The sequence below is a fragment of the Notechis scutatus genome, chromosome 16 (genome assembly GCF_049901735.1).
Source record: "Notechis scutatus isolate UNSWTSFEM ecotype Mainland chromosome 16, rNotScu1.2, whole genome shotgun sequence".
Taxonomy (NCBI): Eukaryota; Metazoa; Chordata; class Lepidosauria; order Squamata; family Elapidae; genus Notechis; species Notechis scutatus.
The window spans coordinates 8,055,591-8,073,288 of record NC_142024.1 but is presented as its reverse complement, the minus strand read 5'-3'; the positions used below and the strand labels follow the sequence as shown (position 1 = coordinate 8,073,288).

Genomic DNA, 17,698 nt, shown 5'->3' with positions numbered 1-17,698 from the left:
GGCAACTTTGAGACTGTTGTGGTTCGCCGGCAGCAGGTGCGGACGGCTGAGGTCTCGGAAAGCGAGGACTCAGACGAGGGGCCTGCGTGGGATGCAGGGGTGGGACCAGGACCATCAGGGAGTGGAGATTGTGGAGGCTGGCAGCAGTGAGGAAGAGGCCCCTGAGGAGCCTGTGCTCAATGCGCATGCACACAGGGCTGCTCAAAGGAAAGGGCAGCTGCAGCAGCACGGGCGACTCGGGAGTAAGGCTGCAAGGTGATGGCCCCTCCCTCAAGAGGTAAAAGCCAGCTGAGAAACCGGAGTTCTTTGCAGGAAGCAAAGAAGTTTTTGCACTCAAGCCTTGTAGACGTTTGGAATATCTTGGTTGGTGTTTGAAGTCTTTTTGTTTCAAATATTTCTTGGCAACTTTAGTGTTCTTGGCAGCCTCGCACCACCTTGGCAAGGCTCCTTCTTATCAGAAACAATTAGTTTTAATAACCTTTTCATGGTGAATTAACGGAATTCGCAGAGAAGCATGAAAAGTTTTTGCTTTTATCTCTGTTTGGTGTTTGTTTCATTGGAACAAGGTTTGGGTCAGAACAGGGACTTGTGGATTTCAACTCCCATGGCTGGTTGAGGAATTCTGGGAGTTGAAGTCCACAAGTCTCAAAGTTGCCAAGTTTGGAGACCACTCTGCCTTGGAGGGTCTCAGGATCGATGATCCCAATTGTGCTCAGTTGAGTGGCACTAAACCTCTTCCAACGTCCTGGTGGGTAGGAGCGAGCCACGCCCAACCTCTCTTGTCTCCCAGGTGCCGGTGTCCCATTTTTGTCTTGGGGGGTGTGTGTTTGTGTCCATTGGGGCTGGAGTTGGCAGCCGGTCAAGCTCCAGCTTTCCTGACGGGTGGGTCTTTCGTTTTCTCGCTCGGCAGGGCCGGTTCTGATCCAGAATTTGCCGTCAGCCGTCCAGTCGCTGTGCGAATCCTGGAACAGCATTCACACCAACGAATTCCCCAACATCGGGTCTTGGGTGAGTCTGCCTTTTAAAAAGCCCTCTTTCGTTGATGGGTGGAAGTGGAAGTGGTAGGTGGGCCTAGTCTTATTTTTTCTCCCTCCTCTTCCCGGGCTGGTCTTGCCCTCCCATGGTGGACCATCTAGCTGGCTTCTTCTCTTCTGCCTTGCGGTCATTCGGCAGCTCAAATGTGTTTCTGTCTGGGAATTGGTCTCTTTTGTACTTTTCTCTCCTGCTCTCTGGGTGGCTGCTGGGAACGAGAACGTAAATTAAAAAACGAGAACGTAAATTATAAATGATTATATTGTAAAGTATTTGCAATGAGACTATTATATTATGTTTTAAAAGGTGATGAATGAAAGTTAAATTAAATTCCATGGCAACATTTGGCTAAATGGAAACAAAGAGGAAATATGAAATGGTTATATGAATATATCTGGAAGAAATGTAAGATTCATTGTAGATTGTATGGATCCTGAATGGGGAAAAAAAGAAACACATGCCTATTAGTAAAGAGGGAATTATTGTTGTTAATAGTAAATAGGGAATTGTTGTTGGAAGGTAATAATTAAGAATGATTATATCGATGTTCGTTTTATTTTATTTTTGTTTTTTGTTTGCTATACATTGGCTTCGAGAAAGTAAAAGAAGAAAATATGAAAAATAAAATAGGTGGTGAGCTGGAAATGAAAATAATAGAGGATAAAGAGTGGAAAATACGTTTTGAGACGAAAATGTTTTTTGTTTACTGGATTAATGAATGGAAAATAAGAAGTGAAGATTTATTAAAAGGTTAATGGGATAGATAATGATTTGATACAAAACTAGATAAGAAAGCTGGAAATGTAACCGTGAATATATATGTATGTTGTAACCTGGAATCCCATTGCTCACTTGAAGAGATGTATAAAAAAATTTTAAAAAATTAAAAAAAAAAGAAAAATGAGAACGTGACCCCCCTCTGTCTGTCTGTCTTTACAGCGCAATGCCTTTGCCAATGACACCATCCCGTCCGAGAGCTACATCAGCGCCGTTCAGGCCGCCCACTTGGGCACCCTGTGCAGCCAGAGCCTCCCCTTGGCAGCCTCGTTGAAGCACACCCTCCTCTCCTTGGTCAGGCTCACTGGAGATCTTGTGGTGTAAGTCCTGGCCAGCTCCTTTCCCCACTCCCCCTGGAACCTTTGCTCACGTGGGGGGGGTGGAGGAAAAGGTGATGTTGCCAAGAGTCTTTCTCTCAGGAAACGTTTGCCTCTCCTCTCTGGCTCCAGCTGGTCCGATGACCTGAACCCGCCCCAGGTGATCCGCACGCTGCTGCCTCTCCTGCTGGAGACAAGCACCGAGAGCGTGGCCGAGGTGAGCAGCAATTCCCTGGAGAGGATCCTGGGCCCAGCAGAATCGGACGAGTTCCTCTCGCGGGTCTACGAGAAGCTGATCATGGGCTGCTACAACATTCTGGCCAACCACTCCGACCCAAACAGGTGAGCGCTCCCTTTGCTTTCCCCCCCACTGTTCTGACCCAGCTCCCCAAACACGACAAACCCTCCGACGTGAATTCAAAAGATTCCTTTATTAGGAATGCCTGCGGTCCCGGCAAAAAAGTTTTATCTTGCAGGCTAACAAGTCCAGGCGGCCAGAAGACGAATAAATTGTCTGCCGCACCTGTTTGTCTCTGCCCCTTTGCCTTTTCATCCCCAGAGCTAGGGCTCCACTCTGGTTAGCAGTGGCTCTTCCATCCCAAGGACCGGCCCATAGATTTCCACTGCTCTCCTCTCCTCTGCCTTCTGTGTATCTGCACGTCAGGCGCTGGACCCAGCTGTTCCTCCTCTTCCTCATCAGCCTCCTCCAGACCTGGGGGCTGTGGACTCTCCATCTGAGGGCTGACGGACAGCCCAGGCTCTGCCTCCCCCCCCCTCCCTCTCTCTCTCTCTCTCTCCCAGCTCCATTTCCTTTCGGAGCTCCCAGGTTGCCCTGATGATGACCCCGACTCCCACGCCGCCTCCTCCTCCTCCTCCTCTGATTCAGCTGCTGGAGGGGCCGGAGGCCGACAGACCACAACATCCACCTGAATGTCTGTGGAGATTCTCACGTCAGGGCTCTGACAAATCCACCCCCATTCAAATCATAAGTCTCTAGCCACAGAGTAAAAAAATTGATTTATTAGTAGTGACCATGTCGGTGTTACCTGGGTGCAGCCGACACTTAAGATACGTCATTAATTTCCCCCTTGACCTTGGTCTTTCCCCCAATGGGACACGCCCATAGGCAAGAGTCACCCATCGTGTTCTCCAGTAATAATCTTGCGTGCCAACATCTTTGGCTGCCTAGCAATTATCTGAAGCATTCCAGGAATGCACTGCTTTCCCCCACTCCCTTTCTGGTGGCAACTAAAATGACCAAAGAAGTACTTTTTAGTTGACCTCTCAGTACCTCCAGGTCATAGTTGTCCCAAAGGTGCTTTTTTCAAGAGGCCGCTGCACTTTTCTGGTTTCTCTTTGAAGACGTTTCGCTTCTCATCCAAGAAGGGATGAAGCTTCTTGGATGAGAAGCAAAATTTCCTCAGAGAAAAACCAGAAAGCTTCCCACCTGAAAGCGACTTCAGATCAAGGTTATTCCAGCTCTCGGTTTACTCTCAACTTCCCGGAGAAACGTTCCCCAAGAACATACTCTGTCCTTTGTCTCTTAGTGGCCTCGACGAAGCCATCTTGGAGGAATGTCTGCAACATCTGGAGAAACAGCTGGAGAGCAGCCAGGCCCGGAAAGCCATGGAGGATTTCTTTGCGGAAAGGTGAGTTGCAGGCAGTCCTCGAGGTTACGACCACAATTTGAGCCCCCAAATTTATGCGGCTAAGGGTGAGACCTTTGATAAGTGAGCTTTGCCCCGTTTTATGACCATTCTCACCTCCATTGTTAACGTGAATCACTGCTGTCGATAAGTTAGTCACCCGGTCGTTAAAGTGAATCTGGCTTCCCCCTTTAATTTTGCTGATTAGAAGGGTCACATGATCTTGAGACACGTCATAAGCCTGAACCAATGGCCAAGCATCTGAATTTTGATCCTGTGACCGAGGGGATGGTGCAAAAGTCATAACTGTGAAAAACGGTCATAAGTCGTTTTTTTAATACCATTGTAACTTCGAATGTTCACTAAATGAACTGTTCTAAGTCGAGAACTGCCTGTTCTTGTTTTTCCTGCTTTATCAGCGCTTCTGAAATGTTTCCAGCATTGGTTTTTTTTTAATCACCGTCTTTATATAGTGCAGGGGTGTCCCAACCATGGCCACTTTAAGACCTGTGGACTTCAATTCCCAGAACCCCCCCAGCCAGCATAGGATTCTGGGAGTTGAAGTCCACAAGTCTTAAAGTGGCCAAGTTTGGACACCTATGGCATAAGTGCATCTTTTAAATGGATTTACTCCGCTTTGGGGGCAGTTTAGAAATTATAGTAGCTTGAGGATACAATATTGAGCTAAAAGACTGGGGAAAAATTTGGAACAAAAACTATACATTAACAAAATCTGCTGCATATATTACCTTGTAAGCAATTGACAGATCAAATAAATAAATAAATAAAATAAATATAAAGAAAACCAATATAAGATGTTTTATTGTTGGCATTTAGCCCCAATAAGACTTGCAAAAATGTATCCAAATTTAAACCCTAATTGTTAGATATGTAAATAGGTGCAAGGTACCTTTTTCCATGTATGGTGTCTTTGACCAGAAATTAAAAAATACTGGATCAAAATACAAAAGCGGTTAATTGAAATTGCACATTGCTGAATAGAATTGAAACCAGAATTGTTTCTATTGGGGATTATTAAGGGAAAGTACTCTAAAAAGATTAAATATTTGATTTTACACATCACCCACAGCAGCGAGAATTGCATTCGCACAGTCTTGGAAAATGGCCACTATATACCGACCAATTGTTTATTGATCCAAAAACTTTTCAGAAATGGATAAACTCACTCTAGAATTAAACAATGAAGGAGACTCAGAATATTACTCAATTTGGGATAACTGAATATGAAATGCATAGATCAGAACAAGATACAAATATGTATATGTATATGATTAATTAGAAATGTATGAAAACGTATGTAGATTTGTAGTACTGTCAAAAAATGATGGAGAATTATACAAACTTATTTTTTTAGATTTATTTGTATTTTAATGTTTCAATTTTCAATAAAGGTTTTAATTTAAAAAAAAAAAAAGAAATTATAGTAGCTTGGGTCCCACCTACCCACTTCAGGACCTGTTGCTCCTCCCCTCTGGGAAGAGGTTCCAAAATATTTCCAGCAGGATTTCTCGATTCTGTAATGGCTTTATTCCCTGAGCAAAGTTGCAAGATTCATTTTTACGCATCTGAACTAGACTGTATTGTTTCTCTATGACATAGAATATAAGCGGCTATGCGGGTATATATGCATAATACTTATGTATTTGTTGATTTAGTCATGTTTATGTAGTGCATATTGTAGGTGGTGACCCTTTGAGAGCTGTAGGCGAGGAAATTTCATTTTAATGTATGCCGATCAGAGTCCATTCAAAGTGACAATAAAGTTATTCCAAGTCTCTTAAGGGATGGGGAAATCTTGTCTTTGAACCCCCATCTTCACGAGTGACAGGGCAGGTAGCCGGAGAAGGCGGATCTCGCAAGGCCAGAACCCCTTCTCACGTCTTCTTTGCCTCCGGGCGTTTCCTCCCATCCAGTGGGGAGCTAGTCCAGATCATGATGGCGACTGCCAACGAGAACCTCTCGGCCAAGTTCTGCAACCGGGTTCTGAAATTCTTCACCAAGCTCTTCCAGCTAAGTGAGTGCTAGGTACCCATAAGGCAGGGGGGTGTCAAACTCAAATTGTATTGAGGGCAGCGTCAGGGCTGTGGTTGACATTGGGGGGGGGGCCCAACATGGTGGGTGTGGCCAACTGGGTGGGCATGGCCAGCTTGACGCCACTCCCCAAACTGCTGGCCCAGTGTTTCCTCTTTGCATTGAGTAGACTGGGCTGAAGCCAGGTGGGCCGGCACCTTACACTTTCTAGGACAGCCCTGCGGGTCGGATCTGACCACATTGCAGGCCAGATCCGTCCCGCAGGCCTTGTGTTTGACATTCCTGGCATAAAGGGTTCTGCCTGGCAGGGGAACAGGGTGTGTCAGCCGCTAAATAAACAGCCCCTGGCAGATTTGCACTGTCCTTTGCATGGCAAAGCTTTGGGCCCATGTAGGAAATGATCTTCTCCCTCCAAAAATACAGGGGGTGGGTTTTTAGAAAAATATATAAACTGAATTTGGTCTTTCCTGAACGAGACAGCCTTGGAAGCCGCTCTCTAACCATGTCTGACTCTCCCCCCGCTCTCTCCCCCGTTTAGCTGAGAAGAGCCCAAACTCCAGCCTTCTGCGCTTGTGTGGCTCCTTGGCGCAGCTGGCGTGCGTGGAGCCTGCCCGCCTCCAGGCCTGGCTGACCCGTATGACCACCTCTCCCCCGAAGGAGTCCGACCAGCTGGAGATGGTGCAGGAGAACAGGCAGCTGCTCCAACTCCTGACCACCTACATCGTGCGGGAGAACAGGTGTGAATGGGCCCAGGCTCCCCGGGGGCTCCAAGTTTAGTTTTAGTTTAGTTTAGCTTCACTTCGCTTGGCTTCGCTTCGTTTCATTTCGTTTATTGTCATTGCACCTCGTACAGCGAAATTAAATACCATCTTCAGTGTACATTATGACTTTGAAAATAAACACATCCTTTGCATTCTGTATATTGAATTGAAAACCCCCTGATATTGCAAGGGGGAGGGTGTTGTGGCCTGTCGGCTGCTTGCCCCTCCAGCAGCCGAATCGGAGGAGGAGGAAACGTGGGAGTCAGGGACAGCATCAGGGCAACCTGAGAGCTCCGAGGGGGAAGAGGGAATGGAGCTGGCAGAGAGAGAGAGAGAGAGACAGAGGCAGAAACTGGGCTGTCCGTCAGCCCTCAGATGGAGAGTCAACAGCCCCCAGGTCTGGAGGAGGCTGATGAGGAAGAGGAGGAACAGCTGGGTCCAGTGCCTGATGCATAGATACACAGAAGGCAGAGGAGAGGAGAGCAGTGGACATCTATGAGCCGGTCCTTGGGACAGAAGAGCCGCCGCTGCTAGCGAAGCCCCACCCTCGCTCTGGGGATAAAAGGCAGGGGGCGGAGATGAATAGATTGTGCTAGACAACTATGCACCTCCCTGCCGGACAGACTCATTAGCCTACAGTGAGAGAGAAACTGTTTGCCGGGGCTGCCGACGCTCCTAATTAAAGGAATCTTTGAGTTCACGTCAGAGGGTTTGTGGTGTTTGGGGAGCTGGGCCAGAACAGTTGGGACTGCAGAGCCCACCTTTGCTTAGTTGGGATGCCACCGTTACAATGTGCCCCCTTGGCCGCTTCCCTGAGGTGTCTTACCTCCTTTCCCCCACTCCAGCCAAGTCGGCGAGGGAGCCTGCACCGTCCTCCTGAGCACCCTCATCCCCATGGCTACCGAGATGCTGGCAAACGGAGATGGGACCGGCTTCCCAGAGCTTATGGTGGTCATGGCGACCCTGGCCGGGCCGGACAAGGCGCCGGTCACCTCCAGCTGCACAGCGCAGCGCTGGACTGGCTGGGGAGATGGTAAGAGGTGCCAGGAGAGCGGCTGACCAGAACGTGGCTGCCCTGCTGATGTTACTTGAGTGAGGGGAGGCAGCTGGATTTGGGGGGGTGGGGGGGTGGGCTTCCTCCCAGCTGGGAACTCTGCCCGAGGGAGAGGAGGGGTCTTGTGGTGCTCCAGCTCCTCAGAAGGGACAGCTCCTTGGGGAAAGTCCCAGTTCGGGTCCTGGGGCTTCAGATGTGGGATGGAGCCTCGTGTCCCCCTTCAAGCCTCTTTTCTCTCCTTTCTCAGCAAGAAATATTTGTCTCAGAAGAACGTGATTGAGAAAATGAACGCCAGTGTCATGCACGGCAAGGTAAGGGTCCTCTAGACCGGGGGGTCGCCAACCTTTTGGACCTCAGGGACCTCCAAACTCATAATCTTAAATCTCTCTCTCTCTCTCATCTCTCTCTTTCTTCCCCCCTCCCCCCGTCTGTGGGCGTGGGGGGGAAAGGAACTTCTGAACTGGTGCTCGATGGTGAGAATCGGATGTCTGGAGGCCGACGAGCCATGTGCTGAAGACCAGGTGGCTGGCAGGGAGGTGGGGCAGCGGGTGATACCGGCGGCGGATGGACTGAGGCACGCAGGAGATCGCGGCATCGGAGCCCTTCCCGGGTGTTCCTTGGCCTGCGAGGGGGTGGGGGGGAAAGGAACCTCTGAACTGGTGTTGCCTCCTGCCTCCCTCGCTGGCAGCCGCCAAGCCGCCTCCTCCTCACTGGGCGTGTGAGCGCTTCTAGCAAGGAGGAAGCACTCGGCAGCTGCCAGAGGGGCGGCGAGCGCTTTGCGGCTCCTGGAGAGGAGGGTTCGAGTCTCCCCTTTGCAGCACCTTCACCTGAGGGCGTCGCTGGCAGCCGCTCGGCCTCCTCGATGCGCGTAGGCAGCACACAACATCAGTTCAGAGGTTCCTTTTCTCCCCACCCCTTCACAGGCCAGGGGACACCCGGGAAGGGCTCCGATGCTGCGATCTCCTGCGCACCTCCCTCCCTCCCCACGAGCATCAGTCCATCCGCCACCGGTATTGTTGCAGACATGGGTGCGCTGCAGACCACCACAACTTTCTCATGGATCACCAGTGGTCCAGGGACCACAAGTTGGCCACCTCTGCTCTAGAATGCAACATCTTGGCAAGTGATCTTGTCATGCCCCTGTTGGAGACTGACTCCGAGGAAGAGGAGGAAGAGCCGACAGGGAGTGGGAGTGTGGCTCCGGAGGTTGTGGAGGAGGCTGGGGAAGGGCAGAGGCCGGCTGGGCAGAACCAGGAAGAACCAGGCCCGTCCCCTCTTCATTCTAGGGCACGCAGGGAGGAGAGGATAAGGGAGAGATGGGAATGGCGTGGTCTACAGGGGAGGAAAGGGCCTTGATGCTCTTCATGGGCTGCAGCTGTGAGAACTGGTGAAAAGGGCAGACATGCGTATGGGCCAGTGCTGGAAACAAAGCGTGGGAATATCTCTAGTCTGTTGTTCCTCTCTGAGTTTGGCATCCTTCCCAGTGTGTGTTCCGATATCTGTGGACGTCTTCAAGCCCTTGCCTGGTTCCCTTAATTGCTTCAGTGTGGTTTGTGTTGTTTTTATTCTTTATAATTTATAGGCATTTTTAGTTTAACCGGCATTTCCTCCTTTTCGTAACTGTTTGTGGGGGAGTTTTTTGTCTCCAGTCAAAGGATATTTGGAGCTTTGAAGCAAAGTGAAGGAATAAAAAGGGGCTTCCCCTGTTTTGTATCCCACCCTGGGTCATCACAGATCTTTGTATCCCCCAGTCTGGTTTCTTTTTCAAAGGATGGGCTTGGCTTTCAGTCTGTCCTCAGGCAACATTTACAGGTAGTCCTCGACTTAACAACCATTCATTTAGTGACCGTTCGAACGTGACAACGCCACTGAAAAAGTAACTCAGGACTGTTTTTCGCACTTAGGCGAAAAACATGCCGCATCCCCGCGGCCATGGGATCGAAATTCGGACCCTGGACAACTTGACTCGTATTTATGACGAGTCCCAGGGTCACGTGATCCCCCTTTGACTTCTGACGAGCAAAGTCAATGGGGAAGTCGGATTCACTTAACAAACAGGTTGCTGACTTTAACTGCAGTGATTCACTTAACAATTGTGATAATGAAGGCCATAAAATGGGGGCAAAACTCACTTAGCCACTGTCTTGCTTTACAGCAGAAATTTGGTCCTAAGTCGAGTGGTGCGGTGGCCTAGAGGTGGAGCTCTCGCCTCACAATCAGGAGGTTGTGAGTTCGATCCTAGGTAGAGGCAGATATTTTTCTCTCTGGGCACAGTGAGAATATTATCTACTGAACAAAACTCCACACTGATGACAGGAAGGGAATCCGGCCAGTAAACACTCAGCTCCATTCAGTTGCCACTCAAATTTGGGGGTCCATTGTGGAATGGAAATGAGTGGTGCGGTGGCCTAGAGGTGGAGCTTTCGCCTCACAATCAAGAGGCTGTGAGTTCGATCCTAGGTAGAGGCAGATATTTTTCTCTCTGAGCACAATCAGAATATTATCTGCTGAACAAAACTCCACATTGGCGACAGGAAGGGAATCTGGCCAGTAAACACTCAGCTCCATTCAGTTGCCCAAGACTCCACCCTGCAAGGGATTATGGGATCGTTAGAAGAAGATAATCGTGATCCTAAATCAAGGACTTAACCTAAACTCCCCTTGCCTGCCCGCTGGTCTTTCTGCGTTTGTTAGGAAAGGCAGGTAAAGTCCCTTCCCTTCTCTTGCAGCACGTGACCATCCTGGAGTGCACCTGCCACATCGTCTCTTACCTGGCTGACGTCACCAACGCCCTGAGCCAGAGCAACAGCCAGGGCACCTGCCACCTCTCGGTTGACGGAGAAGAGCGGGCCATCGAAGTGGACTCGGACTGGGTGGAGGAACTGGCTGTGGAGGAGGAAGACTCGCAGGCCGAAGACTCGGTAAGCGGGACAGGAAACCCAGCAAGCTGGACCATTAAGTATCTTTTATTGTTTAAGAATACAGAATACAAAAATGCCAAAGAAAATAGCAGGAAAGATAGGGAAGGGTGTAGAAAAAAAAGAAAGAAAGGGCATTGGCTTCCTTTCCCTTCGGTGCCGTAGAATAAGAGAATAACATCAAAGCTCAACTTTTTTATTTTTACATAGTAATATAAACCAGACATTTTTATAATAACAAATCTATCTCATCGGTTAAAACCCAAAATCAAAGTTTCATTCCCCCCGCACCTCCAGCAGCGGTTTCCAATCAGCAGCAAAAGTAAATTCTGTCCTTTTCTTCAATCCAAGCCATCAGTTTAGCCACCTCTGCCAACTCCATCAGCTTTTGCAGCCCTTCGACCATTTTGGGAATCAAAGCTTCCTTCCATTTTTGGGCGTGAAGTTAATCTTGCTGCCCTCAACATGTATAGCTTCAAAGTTCCAAGCATTTTTTCCAAGTCTTTTTCCATTAAACCCAAGAAAAAAAAGGCTTCTGGTTTTTGTCTTTATGAATCACTTTGACAATCTTCTGCATCAGGATATGCATCCTACTCCAATATTTCTTGGCTTTGTCCCATGTCCACCCTAAGTGATAAAAGGTCTCCTTAGCTGCAGGGATTCATTTAGTAACGGTGGCAAGGAAGGTCATAAAATGGGGGCCAGCTCACTCACAAATATCTCCCTTAACAGCAGAAAGGGTACCGGTTGTGAGTAGTAGGTGTTGAAGGAAGCCATCCTGGGCAAGTCTTAACAAAAGCTGTTTCCTTCTGTGCACCATACAGGACGAAGATTCTCTCTGCAACAAACTTTGTACCTTTACCATCACGCAGAAGGAATTCATGAACCAGCACTGGTAAACTTCCCCTGCTGCCTAAACCAGGGGTCCCCAACCCTGCGGGATGCCAGAAACCAGGGGTCCCCAACCCTGCGGTCCACGGCATGCCAGAAACCAGCCCGCACAAACAAGCCAAGCCCCATCCGTGGGATGCTGGCTGCATGCCAAACCACGCTCCCTTCCCTCCAGGCGGCAGAAAAATTTCCCTCCGTCAGTGGAAAAACTGGTCCCTGATGCCCCCAATATGATGGGGGCTGCTGGTCTAACCGACCCAGGTGTGTCTTTTTGTCTGCTTTATCACAAAGCACTCATTTATCCTTTCCCTCCCCCACCCCCCCCCCCCCATCCCCGGCCTGCTCTCTGTTCCTACCTTGGCAGGTATCACTGCCACACCTGTAAGATGGTGGACGGTGTTGGTGTGTGCACCGTCTGCGCCAAGGTTTGCCACAAGGACCACGAGATTTCATACGCGAAATACGGATCGTTCTTTTGTGACTGCGGAGCCAAGGAAGACGGCAGCTGCCTGGTAGGTTCTAGGTCTGAAATCCAGATGGTAAGGGGGTGGGTGGGACAGGAGCTCTGGACAAGGCCAGTTGGGGTTATCCCGCTTCCTGCCAAACGGCCGAGGTCCCTGCACGGTGTTTGTCCCCCTCCAGGCCCTAGGGACGTGGTGGCTCAGTGGCTACGACGCTGAGCTAGTCGAACGAAAGGTCAGCAGTTCAGCAGTTCGAGTCCCTAGCGCCACGTAGCGGAGTGAGCTCCCATCCCTTGTCTCAGTTTCTGCCAACCTAGGAGTTCGAAAGCATGTAAAAAAATGCAAGTAGAAAAATAAGAACCAAGTTGGATACAAGAAATAGTGGAAGATCAGATAAGAGTTTATACTGGAGTTGTTTTTGTTGGGAATAATTAAAGGGAAATATAGGAAAAAGGTTAAATATATTTTACTACATAAATTGACAGCAACAAGGATAGCATTCACACAATGCTGGAAACTAAATAATACACCCTCAGAGGAATTAGTAATTCAAAAATTTTTTAGATTGTGCTGAAATGGATAAACTGATGTTAAAGGATAAAGACGAGTCGGAGCATTACAAAATTTGGACAATTGGTATAAATGGTTGAACAATAGAAATAAGGATAACGGAGATAAGAAAATTACAGATAAATGTACGTGAATATATAGTAGATATTTATATGAGATTGGTTTATATAATAATGATGGCACAGTACTGTTAATATTACAGTTAAGATGTGTAAAAGGTGAAAAAGGACAATAAAAACTATTGGGGGAAAAAGAAAAGAAAAATAGGGACCCCTTTGGTGGGAAGATAAGAGCATTCCGTGCGCCTTCGGCGTTTAGTCCTGCCGGCCACATGACCACGGAGGCGTCTTCGGACAGCGCTGGCTCTTCTTTGGCTTTGTAGCGGAGATGAGCACCGCCCCCTAGAGCCGAAAACGACTAGCACGGATGTGCCAGGGGAACCTTTACCTTGACCTTTTAGGCCCTGGTGAAGAGGACCCCCAGCAGTGGCATGAGCTCCACCATGAAGGAGTCGGCCTTCCAAAGCGAGCCTCGCGTCTCAGAGAGTGTCCGCCATTCCAGCACCTCGCCCACCGACAAAACCAAGTCCTCCGCCAGCGATGGCCGAGGGGGTGACGAAGACAAGCCCAAGAAGAGCAACCTCTGCAGGAACGTGGAAGGATGTCGGGAGCAGCTGCAGGCCCAGGTTTGGCATCATGCGGGCGAGGGAGGCAATCGGGGCGCCAGGGACCTCTCCCTAGTGAGGGGAAGGCTTCTCAGCCCCTCCCTCTCCTTGCCTCCCCCAAGGCCAACTTCTCCTTTGCCTCTTTGGTCCTCGACCTGCTCAACTTCCTGATGGAGGCCATCCAGATCAACTTCCAGCAAGCCTCGGCCATGGGCAGCAGCAGCCGCGCCCAGCAGGCGCTCAACCAGCTGCATACCTTGGACAAGACGGTTGAAATGACCGACCAGCTGATGGTGAGGACAGCAGCAAGACTCCCAGCACAGGTTGGGAGAGTGGGGGGGTCAGCTTCCAGAAAAAGCCCCCTCTCAACTCATAAAACATTCCTATGCCTGTTTTAGTAGTTGCCATAAGAAAAGGGAGGGGTGGGGAGAGGAAGGAAATCTGGAAGAGCAGTGCAGCAGTTTGGAAGCGGAAGTACATTCCAACTCTTATCTTTAAAGGATTGTAACTAAACTACCAGAGCTTTTGCCCGCGAATATATTTAATTGGAGAAGGGGATTGATGACACCCAGCCCGTGAAGGTGCTCAATTGGAGAATCTGGTTTATGAGACACCCAGGCGGGAGGGGGGGAAACAGGGTCACAGAGGACTGTAAATGACATAGGCCAGAGTTGGCTTCGTACAGGGCAGGGCCAGTATGTCGCCTCTAATGAATCCTTTGAAGGTTTTTTGAAGTTTGGCTCGAGAATCAGGATTTAATTAGGGTGATTGCTGGAATCCTGACAGCAAGCCAACTCTGGCGTATATAATTTACAGTCACCTGTGACCTTGTTTCCCCCCTTCATGCTGTCCTTCAGAGCCAGGCCTCTCGTCTCGACTCAGATCCTGGCAGTGGCATCCTTCAGAAGTCAATGTTCCAGGCTGATATTGTCCCATAAGATTCCAGGTTAATATTCCAGGCTGGGTCCCTTTCCTGCTTTCCCCTGCCCTCCAGGTGCCGACTCTGGGCTCCCAGGAAGGCGCCTTTGAGAACGTCCGGATGAACTACAGCGGGGACCAAGGCCAGACAATCCGGCAGCTGATCAGCGCCCACGTCCTGCGGCGGGTGGCCATGTGCGTGCTTTCCTCGCCTCACGGACGGCGCCAACACCTGGCAGTCAGCCACGAAAAGGGCAAGGTGAGATATGGAGGAGGATCTGCCCCCCCAGAAGCAGGTGAAGGGCCTCCGTAGAATCTAAAACCTCTGGCGATCTCCCGCATAGAAGGTCAAATAGATTTCTGATTCAGTAGTTTAACCCAGAGGGGGCTATTAACCAGTGCCAAGTCCGTAATAGCAATAGCACTTAGACTTGGATGGAAGGCTGAGTCAACCTTGAGCCAGTCAGGATCAAATTGCTGGCTATGGAGCAGAGTTAGCTTGCAATACTGCATTCTAACCACTGGGAGGGAGGGAGGGAGGGAAGGAAAGGAAGGAGGAAGGAAGGAAGGAAGGAAGGAAGGAAGGAAGGAAGGAAGGAAGGAAGGAAGGAAGGAAGGAATAGATTGCTTCATAGGGCTTTACAGTCCTCCAAGCAGACCAACAATCTTGATCCTCATTTTACCCCCCTCGGAAGGACGAGAGACTGAGTCAACCTTGAGCCAGTCGGTCAGAATCGAACTGCTGGCATTGGGCAGAGTTAGCTTACAATATTATATTCTAATCAGTGGGAAGGAAGGAAGGAAGGAAAGGAAAGGAAAGGAAAGGAAAGGAAAGGAAAGAAGGGAAGGGAAGAAGGGAAGGGAAGGGAAGGGAAGGAAGGAAGGGAAGGGAAGGAAGGAAGAAAGATAGCAATAGCCCTTAGACTTACATACCGCTTTACATGGCTTAACAGCTCTCATTAAAGCGGTTTACAGAGTCCAGCCTCTTGCTCCCAACAATCTGGGTCCTCATTTTACCCCCCTCAGAAGGCTGGAAGGCTGAGTCCATCTTGAGCCTGGTGAGAACTGCCAAATTGCAGGCAGTCAGCAGAAGTAGCCTGCAGGACTGCACTCTAACCACTTGGGCCCCCGAGGCTCATAAAATACAGAACGGCGACGAAAAATTTCCACTTGGTGGCCATCGAAGTGAGCCAAGCACCGCCTGCACGAACCTTCTGTTCTTTTGCAGCTGGGAGGCAGAGGTCCCTGCAGGCTTCTTGGCTGGAAAGCCGGATTCGGGGGAGCTTTGGTTTTAATTTTTCTCCCCATTCCTTTTCTTGGGCTGTAGTAATTCTCTGCCCCCTTGTCCGTGTCCTTGTTGCCCTCGCGCAGATCACCGTGCTGCAGCTGTCCGCGCTGCTGAAGCAAGCCGATTCCAGCAAGCGGAAGTTGACGCTGACCCGCCTGGCCTCCGCGCCCGTCCCCTTCACGGTGCTGAGCCTGACGGGGAACCCCTGCAAGGAGGACTACCTGGCTGTTTGCGGGCTGAAGGTAGAGAGAGAGAGAGAAAGACACGGCAGGGTGGTGGCCCTCTACTTCTCAGCAAGGAGGGTGGGTGGGTGGCCGACTGTGGAAGAGAGATGGCCTTCCTTTGTACAGCCAGTCCTCGACTTAACAACGGCTTGTTCAGTGACCATTTGAAATTACAGCAGCACTGAAAAGTGTGACTTATGACCATGTTTCACACAATTAGACCGTCGTAGCATCTCTGTGGTCACGTGATCCACATTGGGAAGCTTGGCGACTGGTTCAGATTTACGACGCTCGCCGTGTCCCTGGGTCGTGTAACTCCCCTTTTGCGACCTTCCGTCAAGCCAAGCCAACCGGGAAGGCAGATTCCCTTAACAAACCTTATTCCTTAACTTTTACAGCTGCAGTGATTCACTTAAAGAGTGGGGCAAGAAAGGTGGTAAAAATGGGGCAAAGCTCGCTTAACAACTGTCTCGCTTTGCAGTGGAAATTTGGGGTTCAATGGCCGTTGTAAGTTGAGGACTATCTGTAGCCCAGGGGTCTCCAAACTTGGCAACTTGAAGACTCGTGGACTTCAACTCCCAGAATTCTCCAGCCACCTGTGCTTAAAGTCTTAAAGTTGCCAAGTTTGGAGACCTGCTGTAGCCCTTTGCCGCCTCTTCCAGTGGGAGCTTGGTGAGGAGGACACAGTTTGGATTTCACCGGCTGGCGTCCTTCTCTTCTGTACAAGTCCATCTGCTGAGCATTTGTCCCTCTCCCAAACCCAACCTGGATTCACACCTTGCCTCCTCCCTCCACGCTGGTGATGTGAAGCCAAGCGTTGCAGGTTATAAGCTGCGTGTCAGACCTGCTCCAAAATCTGATCTCTTAGGAAAGAAAAACCCTCGGCTCCGTTCGGTGAAAGCAAAGGGTTCTTTGACGAAGGGTGTTGGTTGCAGTAAAGACAAGCCAGCTCTCAAACTTCCCACACGCGCTAGATACAAAAATAAGGTTTGCCCCGCAGCCCGTCCTTCCCACCCCGCCTCCCGTGACCAGTCCTTTCCCAGACAACTGGAGTTGGCCAATATATTTTGAGAACTCTGAGGTGTGGTGGGGTAATCTGCAGGTTTCTCAGGGTGCCTGGTCTTGGGATGCTGGTACGAACAGGATCCGATTGCTCTGGTCCTTCTCAGCTGTCATTCCCCCTTCCTGCTTTCCTATCACATACACACAAAGCATTTTTATGCTTTCATCCTCTGTTGAGGTAATTCCCCGTTAGGAGAATGAGCGCATACAGGGAGACGTATTTGAGAGGAGTGTCGGAATAATACACACAGAGCACACAGATACACCGTACAGTAAATGTAGGTTTTTACTTCCAGAAAGGTTTCAGCAAAGTCCAAAATAAGCAATCCAAAGTCATTCACAAGTTAAATCAGTCAGTTTTTCAATCCAGGGATAATCCAAATATCAAATTCCAGTGTCAAAAACAGTTCAGTAACAGACTTACATTAAATCCAGTAATATCAGTCAATTAGAAGAAATGGAGCAACAGCAATACTTTCCAACAGAAGGAAACGGAGATAACTCACTCAGACACACTCTCTTCTGAGACTAAGACTAAAACAACCCAGGTTTCTGGCTCCATCTTATGGCCGTTTGAGAAACCACACCCAATTGCATGCTCTTGCATTCCCTTAAAGATACAGTACTAAAATGTTTATCCTGGTTTATATATTTCTAACCCAAATACCTGTTAGGTGACTCATATTCCTAACATCCTCCCCCCACCTTCTCTTTATGGCAGGATGCCTGTAAAGCCCCACCAAGCCGAACCAGGCAGATCGGATGCCGTGGTTCGTGATCACGGTGGTGCGCTCAACCAAACATATCAAACCAAACTTTTATCAGTCTCTCCCTCTCTCTCTCTCTCTCTGCTTGTCTGTACGTGTGCCTCTGTTAACTCCCCTCTCTTGCCCCTTCCAGGACTGCCACGTCCTCACATTCAGCAGTTCGGGCTCCGTCTCAGATCACTTGGTGCTCCACCCTCAGCTTGCCACGGGCAACTTCATCATCAAGGCTGTCTGGCTTCCGGGATCCCAGACGGAACTGGCCATTGTCACTGCTGACTTCGTCAAGGTAGGGTCAA

At 49.6% G+C, this 17,698-nt stretch overlaps 1 protein-coding gene across 1 annotated transcript in view; it reads left to right on the top strand.

Moving 5' to 3' along the window:
* UBR4 (ubiquitin protein ligase E3 component n-recognin 4) overlaps positions 1 to 17,698 on the top strand; it is a 134,285-nt gene that overhangs the window by 27,400 nt on the left and 89,187 nt on the right. The window contains 17 exon segments of the mRNA XM_087944825.1: positions 911 to 1,008; positions 1,972 to 2,129; positions 2,259 to 2,468; positions 3,674 to 3,775; positions 5,707 to 5,807; positions 6,363 to 6,561; positions 7,431 to 7,552; positions 7,555 to 7,618; positions 7,887 to 7,950; positions 10,369 to 10,560; positions 11,382 to 11,452; positions 11,813 to 11,960; positions 12,940 to 13,164; positions 13,266 to 13,436; positions 14,138 to 14,320; positions 15,433 to 15,591; positions 17,536 to 17,688. Coding sequence (XP_087800951.1) covers positions 911 to 1,008; positions 1,972 to 2,129; positions 2,259 to 2,468; positions 3,674 to 3,775; positions 5,707 to 5,807; positions 6,363 to 6,561; positions 7,431 to 7,552; positions 7,555 to 7,618; positions 7,887 to 7,950; positions 10,369 to 10,560; positions 11,382 to 11,452; positions 11,813 to 11,960; positions 12,940 to 13,164; positions 13,266 to 13,436; positions 14,138 to 14,320; positions 15,433 to 15,591; positions 17,536 to 17,688 — 2,420 coding nt within the window.